Source organism: Chelonia mydas, chromosome 10, assembly GCF_015237465.2.
Source record: "Chelonia mydas isolate rCheMyd1 chromosome 10, rCheMyd1.pri.v2, whole genome shotgun sequence".
In the NCBI taxonomy this organism is placed as follows: domain Eukaryota; kingdom Metazoa; phylum Chordata; order Testudines; family Cheloniidae; genus Chelonia; species Chelonia mydas.
Window position 1 is genome coordinate 4,664,063 of NC_051250.2, and position 19,550 is coordinate 4,683,612.

General features: G+C 46.9%; 1 protein-coding gene and 1 long non-coding RNA gene across 11 annotated transcripts; both read left to right on the plus strand.

Moving 5' to 3' along the window:
* Nucleotides 1–773: 773 nt before the first annotated feature.
* On the plus strand, nucleotides 774–1,928 carry LOC122462092. The gene is made up of 2 exons (XR_006284444.1): nucleotides 774–958; nucleotides 1,800–1,928. It is a non-coding gene; the product is annotated as an uncharacterized LOC122462092 (long non-coding RNA).
* A 1,317-nt stretch (nucleotides 1,929–3,245) lies between these two features.
* HAGHL (hydroxyacylglutathione hydrolase like) lies at nucleotides 3,246–19,481 on the plus strand. 10 transcript variants are annotated; one of them, XM_037911647.2, is made up of 9 exons: nucleotides 3,418–3,605; nucleotides 4,572–4,705; nucleotides 11,160–11,224; nucleotides 12,261–12,378; nucleotides 14,140–14,248; nucleotides 14,833–14,936; nucleotides 15,728–15,829; nucleotides 16,056–16,135; nucleotides 16,711–19,481. In XM_037911647.2, the coding sequence occupies exons 2-9, from the start codon at nucleotides 4,601–4,603 to the stop codon at nucleotides 16,874–16,876; spliced, it is 849 nt and encodes a 282-aa protein (XP_037767575.1). In that variant the 5' UTR covers nucleotides 3,418–3,605; nucleotides 4,572–4,600; the 3' UTR covers nucleotides 16,877–19,481. The 10 variants fall into 10 exon arrangements, with proteins under 10 accessions (XP_043380202.1, XP_043380201.1, XP_037767578.1 ...); XM_037911648.2 differs by having other exon boundaries at nucleotides 3,602–3,731; XM_037911646.2 differs by lacking the exon at nucleotides 3,418–3,605 and adding an exon at nucleotides 4,041–4,179.
* The last annotated feature ends 69 nt before the right edge of the window (nucleotides 19,482–19,550 follow it).

Here is a 19,550-nt window from a genome sequence, read left to right on the forward strand (position 1 = left end):
GCTTGGCTTGTTTAGCCTAACTAAAAGAAGGTTGAGGGGAGATATGATTGCTCTCTATAAATATATCAGAGGGATAAATACCAGAGAGGGAGAGGAATTATTTAAGCTCAGTACCAATGTGGACACAAGAACTAATTGATATAAACTGGTCATCGGGAAGTTTAGACTTGAAATTAGACAAAGGTTTCTAACCATCAAAGGAGTGAAGTTTTGGAGTAGCCTTCCAAGGGAAGCAGTGGGGGCAAAAGACCTATCTGGCTTTAAGATAAGACTCGATAAGTTTATGGAGGAGATGGTATGATGGGATAACATGATTTTGGCAATTAATTGATCTTTAACTATTCATGGTAAATAGGCCCAGTGGCCTGTGATGGGATGTTAGATGGGGTGGGATCTGAGTTACTACAGAGAATTCTTTCCTGGGTATCTGGCTGGTGAATCTTGCCCACATGCTCAGGGTTCAGCTGATCGCCATATTTGGGGTCGGGAAGGAATTTTCCTCCAGGGAGGATTGGAAGAGGCCCTGGGGGTTTTTCGCCTTCTTCTGTAGCATGGGGCACGGGTCACTTGCTGGAGGATTCTCTGCACCTTGAAGTCTTTAATCCACGATTTGAGGACTTCAATAGCTCAGACATAGGTGAGAGGTTTTTCGCAGGAGTGGGTGGGTGAAATTCTGTGGCCTGCATTGTGCAGGAGGTCGGACTAGATGATCATAATGGTCCCTTCTGACCTTGATGTCTGTGGATAAGGAGTACTTGTGGCACCTTAGAGACGAACAAATTTATTTGAGCATAACGAAAGCTTGTGCTCAAATAAATTGGTTAGTCTCTAAGGTGCCACAAGTACTCCTTTCCTTTTTGCGGATACAGACTAACACGGCTGCTACTCAGAAACCTCTCTAACGATGACATCATGACAGAAACACATTTTAGACAAATTCTTTGAACTAATTGCATATGTAAGTAGGGTAGACGTAAATAATACAATTTATTAGAAGACTTCTCAGAAATTTTTTTCTTCTCTGTTGGGGCATCTAAATTGTGGTATTCCTGGTATGAATATGCAATGAGACTTTTAGAGGATATAGGATATGGATAACCCACAAGCTTAAAGCTCAACTGTTACTTATATTGATATGAATTACACCCAGGTAATAAGCAAACCATCAGAAAATTGCATGTTGGTTGTGTTTTTTCAATAAATAGATTTGTTTTGTTTTTATAGAAGGTTGTGCTGAATTACCTAATATTGGTACTAAAATTGGTAGCAGAAGATATTTATTGAAAGCAGTAAAAAAATGAATTTTATATTATAAATATTGAGATTTATATATCTATACAACAACAAATTATATGCCAAAAGCCTGTGTTGTTTTACCAGGCTATTTTTGTGAAAGTTAGTGCTATTTTGTTTATGTTCTCACAGGAAAACAAGAGAGGATATATAATTTTGTTTACACCATGAATAAGGAAAATTATTCCTTTCATATGAAAAGCATTTGATTACTTTTGTTAGGGAAATACAAAGATTATCCAGACTATATGTAAAATATATTTACAAATGTTCATTCCGATTTAATTTTTGCTATGAAACAATGAATTGTTGGGATTTTTCTTTTGCCATACTATAAAAATACAATGTATTGTGCATATGATGTGAGTTATAAGTTTATATAAGAATTTTTACAGAGCATACTACCTATAATAAAATAGTATCTTGCATGCGCCAAACCCCCCGAGCAGAAAATCTAGGCAGACATCTCTCTTCGTGTTCACTTCTCTATCCTCTGTCTCCCCCAGGACCACTAATCAATCTTGAGTAAACACCTCGGACACACAAAGGAACAACAAGCTATATGCGCGAAAGAGAGAGAGAGAATTTACCAGAGAAAAGACTGGTAATCTCCAGGCAGGCATTGAGAAAGTGAGAAAAACTAGCCTATATTCAGGCAAATATAATGAATATTATAGGCTTTAATAGCCTATAAATCATATAAACCTCATATAAATCTTCCCACTGTATTTTCCACTGAATGCATCAGATGAAGTGGGCTGTAGCTCACGAAAGCTTATGCTCAAATAAATTTGTTAGTCTCTAAGGTGCCACAAGTCCTCCTTTTCTATATGCACATAGTTTGAAATAACTTGCTCATCAAGTACTCAGAATATTTTTATATATATGTATATCTCCCTTCACGTCTCTCAAAACCCTCTTTGTATCCTTTGGTCAGCATTCTCTGATATTTACTGTGAAGGTTCCCGAAACTGACAGAGGGAAGCGAACACAAATTTATCCTCCTCAAGATCCACTCGACCCAAGTCCATAAGACGATCACCCGCAAACTCAATCACGTGAAGCATGGATAGTGCGTGAAGCAGAAAGCCGCGTGTGCACTAAAATACACAAGTGTACGTATGTACGGATCAAAAGAAGAAAGAACAGGAGTATGAGGTTGTCAGGATGGCTTCACGATACCACCGTCTCCAAACTCATCATTTTCCCGATTTTATCGGCAGTGCAATTATTTATTTGTTTAAATAAATAATGAAGGCATGGTCAGAATTTTACCAGTAGCAACTAGCCAACAAAACGCTGCCTTAGGAGACTGATAGCAGACTTACTCATAGAAATACTAATTTTACAAGTGCTTTTATCATTTTTTTTTTTTTTTTTCTCAGACCTGGCCTCTCGCCTGCCAATAATGAACAATTAGTGAAGGGTAAGGGTATTTGTATAACCAGATGTGTATATTTTTGTCATATTAGAACAAAAATGTCTGTATTTAGAGCGAATCTTTTCTTTTTCTCCATATCTCCTTTACTTATCAGCTGATTTTGATAAAATTTGACACGGAGTCAGTTTTTTCTTTTTTAGAGGCCCCTCATATTGCAAGGCCCTAAACGGTAGCTTTGTTATCTTATACCTTAATACCGCCCTGGCCTCAGGAGATCTGAGTTCTCGGCTTGGCCCTACTGTACAAACGTGAAGTAAAAAGACAGCCCATGCACTCAGCTTCTGCCTCAGTTTCCCCAACTGTAAAATGGGGCTGTATAACACGTTGCGACCCTGGGATTGAAAGCCTTTTCTAGGTGCAAAGAAATAGAAAACCTTTGCGTGTGCTTTGGCAAGGTGCCAGGACCCCGGTTGCTGCTTCACGCTGGTTATGTTGATAAGTGGTGGGCGGGGGCGGGGGCGGGAGGGGGAATAAGTTTTTGTAAAAGATCCAGAATTTCAAGGGGAGAAGGCTGAGGTTTCTTCTTCTCTCCACGGCCTACAGTGGACTGGAAATAATTTAAGACCTTCCCTCTCCTCCCACACAATTTCTTTGCTGCCCACTGCCAGGCCCTCCCAGGGTAGCGGGAAGGGATTGTGCTAAGGGGCTCAGGTACATGGTGGAGGATTTAACATTTCTGCCTTTTACGGATGGGTACTGCCGGGAGGGAGTGATGAGGCGAGATGACACAGCTGTCCTGACATGCGAGGCCTGGAAGAATCCGCCATCCGTCTGCCCGGGCTGAGGTCAAAGAGCTTTTCCCCTTGACCTTACCACCACAGCATAGGCTGCAGAGCCATGTGGGCCCCCCCAGGCCATGGCTTTTAAGCAGGTATGCGGACACAGGCTTGCCAGCGGGCCCTCACCTGCTGGCTACTGAAACTACAGTGGCTCCCCTGGGTGCTGGTGGGACACACCTGTCACCTGAGGGCAAGACTTGCCACCAGGGAGGGGGAAGGTAAGGAGAAGAATGGGGGGGGGCTCCTCCTGGGCCAGGAGTTTTGGGCTGCTGGGCGGGGGGGGGGGGTCGAGAGAGGAAGAGGAGGGTTAAGCGGGGGGGATTGCGCCCCCCTTCCCCCCGCAGCAGCTGGCCTTGCACGACCCCTGCAATGCCGCACACCCAGCGCCCGCAGCCCCAGAGGCGGGTAGCTGCTGCTGGGGTCGCGCAAATTGTCCCGCGGCAGCGCAGGAGAACGGGCGGCGGCCGCCCGGGGCTGAGCGCAGCTGCTGCGGGGAGCCGGGAGGCGGGCCCCGGCGGGGGCCGGGGATGGAGGCGGCTGGCTCCGGGCCCTGGGGGCGGGCCCTGGCGCACAGTGACTGGGCTACGCTCCGATCCGCCGGCCGGGGCCTCCCGGTCCCCGCAGCCTGCCCGGTCCCCGCAGAAGGGAGCTCCCCGCCCCGAGCAGGTACCGAACCCCGGGGCTGCCGCGATCACCCGCGAGCCGGGCTGGGTGTGCACGGGGGGGCGGGGGGTTGTTGCACACGCGTGTGAAAGGGGGTGCATGAGGGCATGGGGGGGTGACACTAGCAGACAGCTGATTGATTTGCACCGGGGTGGAGGAGGTGATCGGCGTGCGGGGATTTTCACACCGCGTGTGGGCTTTTTTCACATTGGTGGGGGGTGATTGGCACCTGTGGGTGGGTGGGGAGGCGGGTGCGAGGGGTTCACACGAGGATGCTTTGCGCGTGGGCTGGGGGCTTCCCTGTGTCTCATTAATTCCCCCACAGTGTATTCTGGGAAGATTATTTTTTGTAATTTTTGTGGGATAGTTCTAAAATAATGGAATTGCCCTTACAGCTCAGGTGTAGCTTCACAACCCTGGGACTATGAAGGTCAAAGTTATTTCAGTCTTGGAAGATAACTACATGTACTTGGTTATTGAGGAAAATACCAAGGAAGCTGTTGCAGTGGATGCGGCTGTTCCCAAGAGGGTAACTAGGAATTTTGCTACTTAAAACCTTGAAGTTAAAGGACATCTGGTCCTGGTTCAGGACGTTTGTTCAGAGCAGGCTGGCTTGTTTGTAGACACCAAAGGAAGGAATCTAGAGCATTGGGTTAGCTTGGCTTCCACTAAGAGCACATGGTGATCTATCAAATAAGGGCTATGGGGTTAGTTAGTCCAGGGTGGATGCCTGCAGCAGGTCTGAGCTCAGTGAAAAGTTACAATCAGGAAAAACAAGAAGCCATTGTATTTATTAAACGTGTGTATTGTGATAGTGCCTGAAGTTCCCAGTCCCACTGGGTCCTGTTGTGCCAGGTGCTGTACAAATGAGCCCCAATCTTGTAAATGCTTCTCTGTTTGTTTGCAGGATTTAAAAGTTACTCAGTGTGGGTCTGTAGGATGGACCCTGGGATTGCAACTGTGTGTTGTAAAATGACACTTGACTATGGCTTAGGCCCAAAATATATATTGTTTTAGGGGGAAAGCTCAAAAAAGATGTTATACAACCTAAAACAAACAGAAGAGCCTTAAACGTTTTTTTTAAAATTGAAGTAAAAATGTTTTGTTTTGTTTTTCTTGATTCACACTTTGCCCTGCAGTGCTGGACACCCAAACACAAGAACAGTCTTGTGCTAGTGGAGAGGATGGAAAATGAAACTGACTAGAAACAAAGGTGAAACTGGCCTGGGTTGTCTCATTATGCAAAATGCAGTGTTGCCAACTCTGGTGATTTTTATCATGGGCCTGGCAATACTAGGTTTTTCGAGTGATGCTGCTAAAATCCTATCATTATGTGAGAATCTCAGCTTAATTGTTTTTTAAATGAAAGTTTCTAGTCCTCTTCATGGTTTGGGGAAGAGCCTGAAAATCTGATCCTCAAGTCTCACAAACCAGAAGGCAAAGAGACAAAACCCAAATTAGTTTTTAAATTATTATTTGTTTGTTAATTATTTTATTAAAATTATTTAATTGGCTTAAACATTATCAGAGTTTTTAAAAATAACCTCCTGATTTTAGAGGCCTGACTTGTGATTTTTGAGCTTTTGAGGCACAAAAGCAAACAAGCAGCATTAATGGTGAGATGGAAATGATGGGGATCCATTCTTAAGCACTTGCCTGTTGTCTTGGGGTACATCGACATGGCAATAAAAAACCTATGGCACCAAGTGTCAGAGCCTGGGTCAATTGGCCTGTGGAACTAAAATTGCAATGTAGGTGTTTGGGCTCAGGCTGGCGCCCGGGCTCTGGGACCCTCCCCCTTTGTGGGGTCTCCGAGCCTGGGCTCCAACCCACGTCTGGACATCTACATTGCCCTTTTTAGCCCCGCAGCCAGAGCCCAGCTAGCCCAAGTCAGCTGAGTCAGGGCAGCTGTGCCACGGGTCTTTTATAGCCGTGCAGATGTACCCACTGATAACAGAAGCCTCCATCCTGCATTGAGCTCCAGGTGGGCTGATCCTTGTTCCAATGCAGAACCCCAGTAGTACAGAGTTCCACCCAGGCCGAGTTCATTGGAGAGTCTGAGTCTCTGATACATCTCCACATTGTGTGCTGCGTTCCTTACACTAAAGGGATAAATACTGTAAGTACCAAGGGAAATCTCACTGTTAGTGACTGTTGCTTTGCTGATTCAAACAATTAATTAATAGCTTAAGGCCTGATCTGGAGCAGCCTTAAGAATATGGTACTAAAACTATATTTTATGTCGATTTAAAAAAAACCGCCTCTAAAGCCCTGGGCTTTATTAGGACATTATTACATCCAGTGTGAGCACACAGGGTGGAAACCAGTCTTCTCCATTCCTCTCTGTCATTTGCTCCGGCTTCCATTTGCTCTATGGTGTTGAGATAGACGGTTGTGCCCTCCCTGGTAATGGGGGTTCTTAAGGTTTCTCTTGGGCATCCTTGTTTCCTCCCACAAGTTCGTTTCCACTGGACTGCTACATGCAGGTAGCCGTGTGCATCATCATCCGAAGTACATGCCCTATGTATGGCAGAAACGAGTTGTGGGTTGGTGAATTCTCAGATCTCTTCATTGGTGATGCTCTCTCCAGCCAGTGCCCAGAATCTTTCGTAGGCACTTATTTTCAATGGTGTCTCGTTTTCTGTCTGACTTTTTAGTAGATCTCCGGTTCTTGCAGCCATATCTTAGCACCGAGATTGCGTCTGAATTGAAAATTCTCAGTTTTGTTCTGGTGCTGTGTAGCCTTGATTCCATACGTTGATGAGTTTTGTAAATGCTGTGGATGCCTTTCCTATCCCTTGATGTCACTTCTTTCTTGGGGTCTCCGTTGGCTAAAATGGTGCTGCCCAGGTAGGTGAACTGTTCTTCTTTCTTGATATTTTTGCCTTCTAATGTGATGTTACTGCTTGACGTCTTGGTTTCAAGGATGTTTGTTTTAGCATAACTAATTTTGAGCCCTACTTGGCATGCTGTTGTTGCTGGGTTGTCTGTCTTTGTAACTTTTCCAGGGTGTCACTTAGTAGCGCAATATCATCAGCAAAGCCTGGGTCTTCTAGGCATTTGCCATCCATCCATCCTATACTGATGTTTGTGTTGCTAATACACTTCTTCGTTATCCAGTCTATGGCAGTGCTAAAGAACAGTGGAGATAAAATGCAGCCCTGTTTCACGCCAGTGTCCATATTAAAGCGCTCTGTTTTCTGGGTGTTCACCCTTACACAGAACTTCCTTGATGAGCTTGACAACTTCAGCTGGGATGCCGTAGGACTGAGGAATATTCCACGGTCTTGTGCAGGCTTTTGAAAAATCAATGCAATTGACCAAGAGGGGAGATTGCCATTCTACACATTCTTCTATGATGGACCTTAGTGTGAACATCTGATCCACACAGGATCTCTTGGGCCTGAATCCAGCCTGGCCTTCCCTAATCTTTGTATCAACTGCCTTTCATCCTGTGTAGTATCATGGCAGAAGGCTTTCCCTACAACTCCTCTCCAGTTGTTACAATCAGTAAGATCAACCCTTTTTGGGTATTCTGACAATGATTCCATGTTTCCACTGGTCAGGAAGGGTCTTTTTTCCCCGAACTTGGTTGAACAGCTCTGTCCGTTTCGTTAAGATTATGGTATCAACCACGTTTAGCATTTCTGCTGGAATTTGATCATCTCTTGCTGCTTTGTTACTTTTCAGCTTTTTGATTGCAGCCTTCACTTCTGATATTTCTCTAGTGACCGATGTTAGTCAAGTTGATCAGGTCCATGTATTTCACCAACATCAGATGCTGAAGTGGAGCTGGGTCTATTGAGGATTTCTTTGAAATGCTTTGCCTATCTGCTTTTCAGTTCTACCTCAGTTGTGAGCTTTCTTTCTTCTCTCTTTGCTTTTTATTGGCCCATGTCCTGTTTTGAAATTTCCACACAGGGTTTTAGTCACTTGGTAAGTGGCTCTGTGGTTTCCTATGCTAGCAGCAGCTTCTGCTGCTCGGTCTTCAACATATCTCCGTTTATCTTTCATTGAGCTGCTTTTCACTGCTTTGTCTGCTTTCTTATATTCCTCCTGTACATTTTCCAATAGTTAGTTGGTCTTAGAATTCAGGAGTTTTCCTTTGGTAATTTTTCTTTCCTTGCTGAGATGCCATGTCTCTTGGCCTGTCCAGTTCTTGCTCTGTCTGTGTTGATATCCGACTGTGACTGGTACAGCTTGATTCACATTGTCTCTGAGTGCTGCCCTTTTTCTTCAGGCCCATTCTGTGTCACCTTTCTCTGCCTCTGTCAGTGCCTGCAATCTGTTCCTTAGTTCACGCTGGAATTTCTCACAGGACTCTCTGGTTTCAGTTTTGTACTGTTGATTTTCTTTACCACTTTCTGTTTAAAGTTGATCTTCCTCTTGTTTTAATTTCGGTTTAGCAATGCAAAGATTGTGGTTGCTGTGAACATCTGCTGCTCAGTATGCCCTGAGATCTTGGACAGATTACCTGCATCTTCAGCGAATGCAGTTGTGGTCGATCTGATTTTTTGTTTTGCCATCTGACAAATTCCACGTGTCTTTGTGAGGGACCAGGCTACTTGCAAGAACTAGGTTGGTGACCAAACACAATTCAATGAGTCTCTTGCTATTTTGGGTGATGGTTCCCAGCTCATGCTTCCCTGTTGCTCTTTCCATTTCTTGGTTATCACATTCTACTCCAGCATTAAAGTTGCCCAAGACAAGGCGTAAGTCGCGTTTAGGTAGTCATAGAATCATAGAATATCAGGGTTGGAAGGGACCTCAGGAGGTCATCTAGTCCAACCCCCTGCTCAAAGCAGGACCAATCCCCATTTTTCACCCCAGATCCCTAAACGGCCCCCTCAAGGATTGAACTCACAACCCTGGGTTTAGCAGGCCAATGCTCAAACCACTGAGCTATCCCTCCCCAGTCTGTCAATCACACTTCAGAGGCAATTGTAGAAGTCCTCCTTGTCGTCATCGCTGTGCTCCTCTGTTGGAGCGGAGCACTGATTGACATCTTTAGGCCTCTGGTTTGGAGTTCGGCATCTATGTTGCATTGGTTCATAGATTGCAGTTGATGAATGATTTTTTCCCCCACAGAATCTGTTGTATGGGGCGCTGCTCCCTGTGTGGTGGTGTCCTCTTGCTCGAAGTACTTCTTATCCACACCTAACACTCCTCTCTCACCGATGCCCAGGATTTCAAGTCTATAGTTGTCCATCTCCCTCATGATCCGTGCGATTGCATTCCACTAGCCAACTATGAAGTGTTTTCTTGCTAACAGCATCAAACTTCCTGGGGCCCTGGCTTCCAGAGACTGCCTTCCACCAGGAGGCTTCATGCAGCACGGGGGGTTGGTAGTGTTCCTTTTCACCAGAATGGCAGCCTGGCTCTGTTTCTACAACCAGTGAAGAATTTTGTGTTTTTTTGTTATGAGGCTAGGTGTTTAGTCTTGCACTCAACTCTCCCTGCTTTAGCTGGCCTTGAGACTGGCAGCTGAGCCAATCATGGTGCAGCAGGTTGGAGCTACTGGGCTTAGCAGCATGGAAAAAGCATCCCTCATAGCAACACAGCTTGTATCTGACAGAATTCATCCACTGCCAACCTGGCCATCAAATACAGTCACTGGCTGGGCAGGGGGCCCATTGCGGAGAGAGGATCTGTCTCCATTTCTGATAGGCTCTGGAAGCATGATGCCTCCAGGGATCATGGGGGAGTATGGCTGCTGCTATATCCCTAAAAGGGGTGCAGGGTGCATTCCTCTCCAGGGCTGGCCGGCTGGGGTGGGAGACAGTGGGGCTATGCTTCACCTTCTCGTCCCCTTGGGAGTGGTCATGCTGATAGCATCGCTGCCTCTGGGCAGCCCTTTCTCTCCTGCCAAGGGTGGGTTGCCCTTTGCACCCTTCTTGTGCCCAGTATCATTTCTGATCACAGTTTGACCCTTAATCAGACCAAAATGACGCAAATACCCAAGGCCAGACTTTCATATTGATGTGAAAAGATGTGAAAAGGCATGCACATAATTTGTACCTGGAGGTGCTGTGATTGCACGTGCAGTTGTGGTGATTGCATGTGCAAATGACATGCATACAGTTTTGTGCACACGCTTATGCAAATTGGGCCAAAAAGCGCTGTTGCACAAGTGGAAGCCAATATCACAATCTCCCGATTGGTAGGAATCCCTGTCAATATCAATGCTGCGAATATTTGGGAGGGGGATTCGAATTAGGGGCGTATTTGCAGTTGGATTTCCAGTGGTGTAGTGTGAGTTACCCCGATCTGATCTGTCCGTGATCACAGAGTGGATTCCCCCAGTGTTCTAGGGAGCTCCCGAAGGCATCATGCTTAAAGATCCTGCCAGAAATGGGCTGAGTTTGTGACATTTGCGATAAGACATCTTGAAAGAGTTTATGGAAGCTCACAGTGTTAGGAAGATACATGATGTACTAAGCACTTCTTTTGATTCCCAGGAGAGGGGCGGTCAGGAGCTGTGTATAGTATGATTTGCTCACGTTCAAACTGCCAGGCAGAGACCCACTGTTCTGGTTACCTCTTTCTTCTAACAAAAATATCCATCACTTAACTCTCTCACTGATGCTGGGTTCTGATTTATAAATGAAATAGCATTTGACAACATTTAATACTACGTTGTACGAAAATCCATCTCAAGAGGCTGCGCCTTGTTTCTTGTACCTGTGACTTTTTGTGTGCCAGCTGTTTTTTACGCCGCCTTTCCGGCGCCAACTATTATGCTGATCGCAGGGTGAGTTTGCAGGGCTGGTAGTTAGAATCACTGCCTCCTCAAATGTGATCTGTTCACACATGATCTGAAGTCACTGGGAGACCCTGCAGGATGCTAGTTTTGCAGAGTCATGTTTCAGGAAGCAGCAAGGCTTTCGAGATTGTCTTTAGGGTCTTTAATGATTAACTTTCCGAAACAGGATCTTATTAAAATCTATGCTCTTTGACATGACTCTTTTTCCCCCCCATTTTAGTTACTAGAAATTGTCAGAAAAGAAGGCGTTGCACTTAAAGCAATTCTTACCACCCATCACCATTGGTAAGTGCTGTGGGGAGGAAAGGGGTACAGTACTGTATGTTAGAAATGGAAAAGGTGCAGAGAAGGGCAAGAAATACGATTAGGGGGATGGAACAGTTTCCATAGGAGGAGAGATTAAAAGGCCTGGAACTGTTCATCTTAGAAAAGAGATGCCCAAGGGGGGGATATGCTAGAGGTCTATAAAATCGCGAATGATGGGAGAAAGTGACTAAGGACGTGTTATTTACCCCTTTGCGTAACACAAGGACTAGAGGTCACCCGATGAAGTTAACAGGCAGCAGGTTTAAAACACACTCGGTGAAGTACGTCTTTACACAACACACAGTCAACCTGTGGAACTGGTTGACGGGGTATTGTGAGGGATAGGTCTGTCAATGGCTATTAGCCAAGATGGCCAGGGACACAACCCCATGCTCCGGGTGCCCTAAACCTCTTAACTGCCAAAAGCTAGGACTGGACAATGGGATGGATCATTTGATAATTGCCCTGTTCTGTTCATTCCCTCTGAAGCACCAGGCATTGGCCACTGTCGGGAGACAAGACACTGGGCTAGATAGATGGACTTTTGGTCTGAGCCAGTATGGCCGTTCTTATGTTCATAGTATGCTCTCATCAGAGTGCATGAGGCTTGGGGGGAGATCTATGCAGAAATCCCTGCTCATGACATGACAGCAACACTCTGTGATCTGTGAGATATCAAGGGACCTGATCCTGTGAGGTGGAAGCAGAGTGCTCTCCGTGCTCCCCAGGATTGGGTCCCGAATGCAGAACAGGTCTATTGGGCTGCTGTGCTCACATATGGATAAATTGTGTCCTGTTCCAGAATGTCAGGTGGCCCTTTTTCATGCTCCGAAATCTTGAGTTGCGGTATTTTTCGTGTCACAGCACACACCAGGGCTGTCCCCGCAGTACTGTAACGCTAGGGTTACATTGATGCAGGAGCCTGAGACTCGTTTTAGCCCTCCCCCTTCCTCGGGGGTATCAGTAAATGCCAAGTGTATCGTGAAGACGCTAATCTCACTCCCTGTCTGTGAAGGGACCACGCCCGAGGAAATGAAGAACTGGCCAAGGTGTATCCAGAGCTGCAGGTGTATGGAGCAGATGAGCGGATTGGAGCCTTGACACACAAGGTGACTCACAACGAGGAGTTAAAGGTACGAGACTGGAGGTTTATTATTAACATTGTTGTTTCTCTTGTCTCACTTAGCACCCCCCTCAGGATCTCAAAGCTCTTTACACACGATTGAATGACACCTCCTGAGCCCTGGCAGGGAGGTCGGTGTCAGGATCCCTGTTTTACTGAGGGTGATGGTGAAGGACAGAGCTGGGAAGTGATGTGCCCAAAGACCCACAGAGAGTCAATGTGAGAACGGGGACCAGAGCGAGAGAGTCCTTTGCTTGCCCTGGGTTGAATGTGCATGAGATTGTAGGGGCGTAACCGAGGGAAGGATTCGGTTCATGCTCCCACTACACACACTCTTACTGTCTTTGGTTTTTCCTGCTGTGTAACCCACTGCTGTGACCAGGGGAGAGGGGGGAAGCATGAGAAAGCTGCTGCCTGTCAGTTGCTCCAACTACTAATTCATTTCGGTCTGTCTCCGCTCCAGCGTGCGTGGGAATCTATGAGATTGCCGCGCGGGGGTCGGTGCTAGGATCCAGTGTCAATAACCTTCCCTGGTTTACTGCTGTCAGGTTTCTCTGTGGCAGATTCTCATGTGGAACAAATAGCCAGTAGATGGTAGCATTTTCCCAAGGTTATAAATCCACATGTGATAGATCGCCTCTGCTGGAAAGCTCTGCTTGGGGACTCTTTGAAATCCAAATGTGCATCTGAATTTTACAAATGACCCTTTTCTTTAGAACGCATTGAACCAAATCCTAGATCTGAACACTGCCAGTCAACACAGTGCCAGAAATTTTGCAGCCCGTCTTTGTTCAAATAGATCCTGTGGACGAACTTCATAGCTGGCTTTATATACTCTGGGGTGGATGTGAGCACAGGCCTGCGAGCCAGAAACTGCCAATCCCCAATCTAAATTTCCCCACGCGTAACACAGGGATAACATCTGCCTGTTGTGAATCTTAATTTGCTAATATTTGTCCTGTTGGTGAAATGCCAGGAAGAGGGAAAAATGCCTTATAAATACTAATCATAATTGTCACTTGTTGTCCTGCATCGTCTTTGGCATTAGCAGGTGGGGAACATGGAAAATATTCTTGCATGTCTGTCTTTGAGAATTTTATCTTTTGGTTGCCCCATTTCCATCTTGAGTCATCTAGTTATTGAAGTGAGGGAGGGGCAGGGGTGCCAGAACATAGGGGAGCCAGGGGCCATGGCCCCCCACTTTTTATCGGTAGTAAGGGCAAGTGACGGGGCAGGGACAGAGAGGAGTGAGTGGGGGGTGGGGCCTGAGGGGTGGCATGGGGGCAGGGCCTTGGGGGGGAAAGGGGTAGCATGGGAGTGGGGCCATGGTTAGGGCCTCTGGTGGCCTGCCGCGCTTTTAGGAAGCTTCTGACGCTCCTGGGGAGGGGTCATCGTCACGTTGATGTGCCAGGTCACTCACCATTGTTCCAAACAAGAAGATACTTCTCTTTTCCACGGTGAGGTGTTTCTTCTAAAATGGTTGCAAAGCCAGGCCTTTCTGGTGATTTCAGTTGTACTGAAGAGTTAGCACGTGACTTCTGAAAAATGTCGGCTAGCAGATCTCGGCTGGGATGGAAGTAAGCTGATCTGCTGTAGCATCCTGTCGTGAAGAAGGGAAGTCCGTATTGCTTGGTTTGGAAGCTCTCTGGGGCAGGGACCATCTCTTTGCTCTGTGTTTATGCAGCGCCTAGAGCAGTGCGGTCCCGGTCCTTGACTGGGGTCCCTAGGCGTGGTGATAATACCAACCCGGATTACCCCTTTGTCTCTGCAGTTCGGGGATATTAACGTGAGGTGCCTGTTCACGCCATGCCATACGTCAGGCCACGTGTGTTATTTCATGTGGGAAGAGAACTCCCCCGATGCTCCAGCCGTCTTTTCAGGTATTCAGCACCTTCTTGAGAAGCCAGCCGGAGCTGAAAAGTCTCAGACAGTCTCCGATTGAGATCCCTTTGAGTGAGCTATGTGGGGGGACCGATCATTAGACTAGAATTCCACCCAGAATCATTTAGATTCCGTCCTCCTTTAGCTGCGATCTGCATGGGAACTACCTCATTTTAAGGGTAAGCCTGAGCAAGATGGGCTTTGTTTTCCTTTAAAGTGATATCTGTCTAGGCCCTTCTCTGGCCCCTGACCCGGCAGGGCAGAGCTGTTATTCCCATTGTGTGGATGGGGAACTGAAGCCCAGAGGTCCAGATCCTCTTAAGTATTTATATGCCTAAGTGACTTGCCCAAGGGCACAGAGGAAGCCTGTGGCAGAGCTAGGAATAGTGCCCTGCCCACTAGACCAGCAAAACATGCCTGACTGCCAGCCCCGGGGAGTAAAGTCCGGTTCAGCCTTGGCACAGATACAGCAGCAGGGTGGGCTTCCCCCAGGCATCAGCCCCTGGCCCCAGGCTTCCCGCCTGCCCTGCAGGCAGAACCTCCTTGCCCTCCCCACAATAAGGTGACGTGTTTTCCCGCCCAGGTGACACCTTGTTCATTGGTGGCTGTGGGAAGTTCTTTGAAGGGACGGCCGAGCAGATGTACAGGAACCTGACTGAAATCCTGGGTGCTTTGCCGAAGGACACTGTGAGTGTCGTGCCTATTTCAGGGGGTGTCCGGGCCCTCTCCCCTATTTCCCTTCATCTCCCTCTCTGTGTCTCGGAGCAGGCCGGGCAGAGCTTTATGCCTGCAGCGCGTTGGTGCCAACGTGCTTCTCCATCTTCCTGAGCAACGTGCGCCGCCTGGATTCTCTCTGGCTGGCACCAGCCGTTGGCCAAATGCCACTCTTTGACCGGAATGGCCGTGGCTGCTCCACGAGTGTGGGGACTGGGCCCAGAACGCTCCCCCAGCGTCTACTTCCCACCGTCCCCTCAGCATGAGTCATAGATTCCAAGGTCAGAGGGACCCCGGTGATAATCTAGTCTGATCTCCTGCATGACACGGGCCAGAGAGCTCCCCCCAAATCATTCCTAGACACTGTGACTATGGGGAATCAGGCCCAGAGCTCTCCCCAGGCAGCTGCTTCCCCCTGGATTAATTGCAGTGGGCAAACCACGTGCATTAAATGCATTCTCCTTTGGTAGGACACCCCAGCCCGCTAGAGAGAAGAGCCCTCCAGAATCTCTGCCCAAGGTCAAGCAGCTTCTTGGCTAAGCCACGGAGCTCTGCGGTGCACTCTGAAGACCAGCAGTCCGTGGCTCTGGCTGAGGGAGTTCCACATCCAGGCTCCTCCACAGGAGGGAACGCTAGTCCCCCGGAGCTCACCTGGGTCTCTGCCGCTGGGACGCCGTCTCAAGACGTGCTATCCTGGGTGGGGAGGTACCAAGCCCAGCGCGACATGCGGGCCGTAAAGGTGCATTGTCTCGTTTGCCTTGCAGAAAGTGTTCTGTGGGCACGAGTACACCGTGAGGAACCTCAAGTTTGCTTTGAAAGTGGAACCGGAGAACGAGATTGTGAAAAAGAAACTCGCTTGGGCAAAAGTAGGTGTTTCCCCTTCCGAAGCGGAGAGTCCCAGCGGGAGGGGGAGGCTGGAACGAACGTTGAGTTCTGCGAACGCTAGATTTGTTTCCCCTCTAATCGGTCTGTGTGTTTAAGGTGCTTGTCCCCATGACTAGGAGCTTCTAAGCATCTGCCTCTGATATTCTCCATGAGCTCAGTGATGGGGACCGTCTCCATATGCTGAACAAGTCTGTGGTTTCTCCCCAGCTCCGAGACGACGAGGACTTGCCCACGGTGCCCTCCACTCTGCAGGAGGAGTTCCACTACAACCCCTTCCTGCGGGTCTCGTGAGTAGAGTTCAGCGCCTCCCGCAGCCCCCTGGGCACCAAGTGCCTCACTGGCAGGCCCAGTTGAGTGTGAGGGGACAGCGGGCTCTGCGGGAACGGAGATGCCCCATAGCATTGCCCCGTCCTGCACCAGGCCGAGGAATGCGGCTGCTTTTCCTGCCTTCCAGCAACAGACCTTTCACTTGGTGACTCACAGGGGAAGGGAAATTTTGCCTTCCCACCAGTATGAGAAGCATCAGGTAGGTGATGGGGCGGGGGGGGTCTCATCTCCCCCTAGCTCCCCATCCAGGGTAACTCATTCCTAGCCAGCCTTCTACAGGGATATGACAGAAGAAGATACCCTCCCCATTGGCTTCCACCCCTCCACCAGCCTGCTCCCCACCAGTGAGGGTGGTGGGAGGAGACAGACTACAGCCAGATTCTGCTCTGTTACTCTGGTGTAAAGCCAAAGGGAGTTTCTAAAAACAAGTCTCCAGATGGCCACCGGAGTCCCAGAAAACCAGACCTGGCCTTGAGTCTTGATTCCCTTTGCTGCTACGCACGGGGCACACAACGGGTGTCGCTTTAACTTGCAGGGAAGAATCAGTGCAGAAATTCACGGGCAAGACGGATCCGGTGGACGTGCTGCGAGCTCTCCGCACAGAGAAGGATAACTTCAAGAAGCCCAAAGAGAGGCTGACCCCTCAGGCCATGCTGGCGTTTGAGTGGGGTCTCTTCAGCCCCTTCATGGAGAAGAAGTGAAATGCAGCCGGGTTTGTGGGATCGTTTATTTTGTGCCAATATATAAATGCCACCAAGGCCACAGTGAGGGCCAGTCTGTCTCCCCGCTGGGCAAGGATTGTTCCCCGTAGCACATTGTGTAGGGCTCTGTCCTGTCTGGCTTTAAATGACTCGGCCGCTGAAGCTTCCCTTATTGCATGGGCCTCGCAGCTGCGAATTGGGGTTGTAATTCAGCCTTGTTTTTTTCTTTACTCCTTTTGATCCCCTCACTTCTAGCTGTACGTGTTTGAACCACCCTAAGCAATTCCTCTCTCTCCTTACACCCCTCTGTGAATGGTCTGATTTTCTGAGCCCTGCCTCTTAAAAGGGGTGATGTAAGAACCAGGTTAGTTTTTGTACCTGGAAGTAAACTATGGGCTTCTGGAAAACGGGGAAATCTGAACGTAAGGGTTCGAAGTGGAACAGTTCTGCCCAGAACAATTCCTGTTTTTAAAAGGCTGTTTTGTTGCTCCCCAAAACATTTTGGGGACATCTAAAACTTCCAATTCTTCTAGTAATTACTGGGGGAGGGGCTGCTCTCTGAATGGAACGAAACTGTGCTGTGTACCAATGTAGCATTAGAAAAAACACTTTTATTTTGCACGAAGCCAGGGCTGGCCTTATCAACAGTGACTCTCACAAACGATAACTGAGAAACTTGAAAGTGCTGATTTCTGTGCCAAACTCCCCTTAACAACTGAAGACAATTGTCTCCAGAAAATCAAAACAGGCAGTCAATGGGCCCCTTGTAGTGTGATCTGGTGATGCATGTATATTGAGTGTATAGAGCAGTGCATCTTTTCAAGGAGCCGACACTGGCCCCCTGCAACCTTGACAGGTTGGAAACGTTTCATGTAATAGAATTATAGTGTGTAAGGCAAAAATTTACCACGCTTAATCACAGCAAGCTGAAACTAGCAGCAGGGTAATTGGAGGGGAATTGTCTTTTTGCTTAATAATCAGGAATATCTTTGTCAAAAGCAGCATTAAAAAAAAAAAGCACCCTGTTTTTTAATATTCCCAAATCAAAATGTGATAGCAGGATTTGAAAAACAATTACTAGGGACATAGCATGGGCTTCTGAACAGATTAACCCCGCAAAATGCTTTAAATTGGAGCCCAGGCTTGTGGTCCTTCAAAGCAAGACTTTGCTGGGAGTTGCTTGTGCAGAAGGCCTGATGGATCACCTCCCTTAGGCTCCTAGTTTGAAAATATGCTTATACGCTCCCTTTACCAGCAGAGTCAGATTAAGGAACCACAGTTAAAAGCCTGTGCAGATTTATGCACATTTAACTCTATGCAATTGATGAGGGGATTACTCACACCCATGAAATAAAGCACATCCATGTCTGCAGCATCAGGGTCTGGGGTCAGTAAGCAGCATCTGTTCTGCTGCTTTTCTCCCACTATAGAACGTGAAAGATTCTTCCCCTCCCACATGTACGTTTAACATAGTGGAAAGGGGAAGGACTTGTGTTTGTATCACCTTTTATTTTTTTTTATAGAAGTAAAAATTAACATCTGCTTTTTAAAAAAAAATTTGTCAGCCTTCCAATTTTAGTTTAACAATCTGAAAACTGTGTGTAGTACTTAAAGTTTGCAAGGCACCGGAGCAGTTTATTACAATATTTAGAATTAAGTGTTGTCTCCTCTGAAAGAAAATCTAGAGTAGCTCTGTAAACAGCTGTGAAAATCCGCATGACTTGATTAGAGGGAGCAGTTCTAGGGAGCAAGTTGCTCTGTTTCAGGATTCCATAGCTTTTACTATTAAATAGCAGGCCTCATTCTCCACTACCTTGAGTTACTGTTTACACCAAAGTGAAAAAGCTGGTTAAACACTACTCCGTTAAAAGGGCAGTGATTTTACACCTACTTCACACAGGTGAATGAGAACACCAAGGAAGGCAGATTGGGCCCCCTAAAACGTCTTACTCTAAAACTGTTCACACAGCTTTGATTAAACTTGATAAGTTCTTAGCACTGGATTATAGTTGACCTGATTTTTCTTTTATGTACAGTGAGCGGTTTTTTTTTAAATAAACCAATATAATTGTCTCCATACTAGATTTGCACAGTACAACTTGTGTGTAGACCTGACCATGGTGTAACACTTTGATGCTAACCACCGCTGATGTACAACTCTTGAGATTTTACTGATGTGTAGAATATAGCTCTTGTAAAGGGGTAGCAAAACAAAATGCAGATTACTAATGGGTTAATTTTACAGTGCAATAGCTAATTAGCATTTTATTTGTATATGCCTCATGAAGACTGCCCATTTTAAATAAACTGAACTTGGGTCTTTTGCACTTTAGTTCAAAGTCCTAGCGCTCGTGTACTAAACTTAGAATTGCATCACTTAACACTAGAATTCACGTGGCTTGCTGCAGTTAAAACCTACAGGTTTAATGCAATACTATATGTAAAACTATGCATGAGAAGGTATTCACTGAAACTAGCCCCCTCCTCGCAAAACAGGAGAGAAAAGCAATGCGAGAGTCTTGCCAGCTAAGCGGAGTGTACTTGCTACTAGATTGTAATGACAGCTTTAAATAAAGCTTTGACTTTTTTTTTTTTTAAACTTTGACAGTTGTGCATGTTACTGATGCTTTATTTTTGGTAAACATTTGATGACTTAAAAAAGTGAGGTACCAAG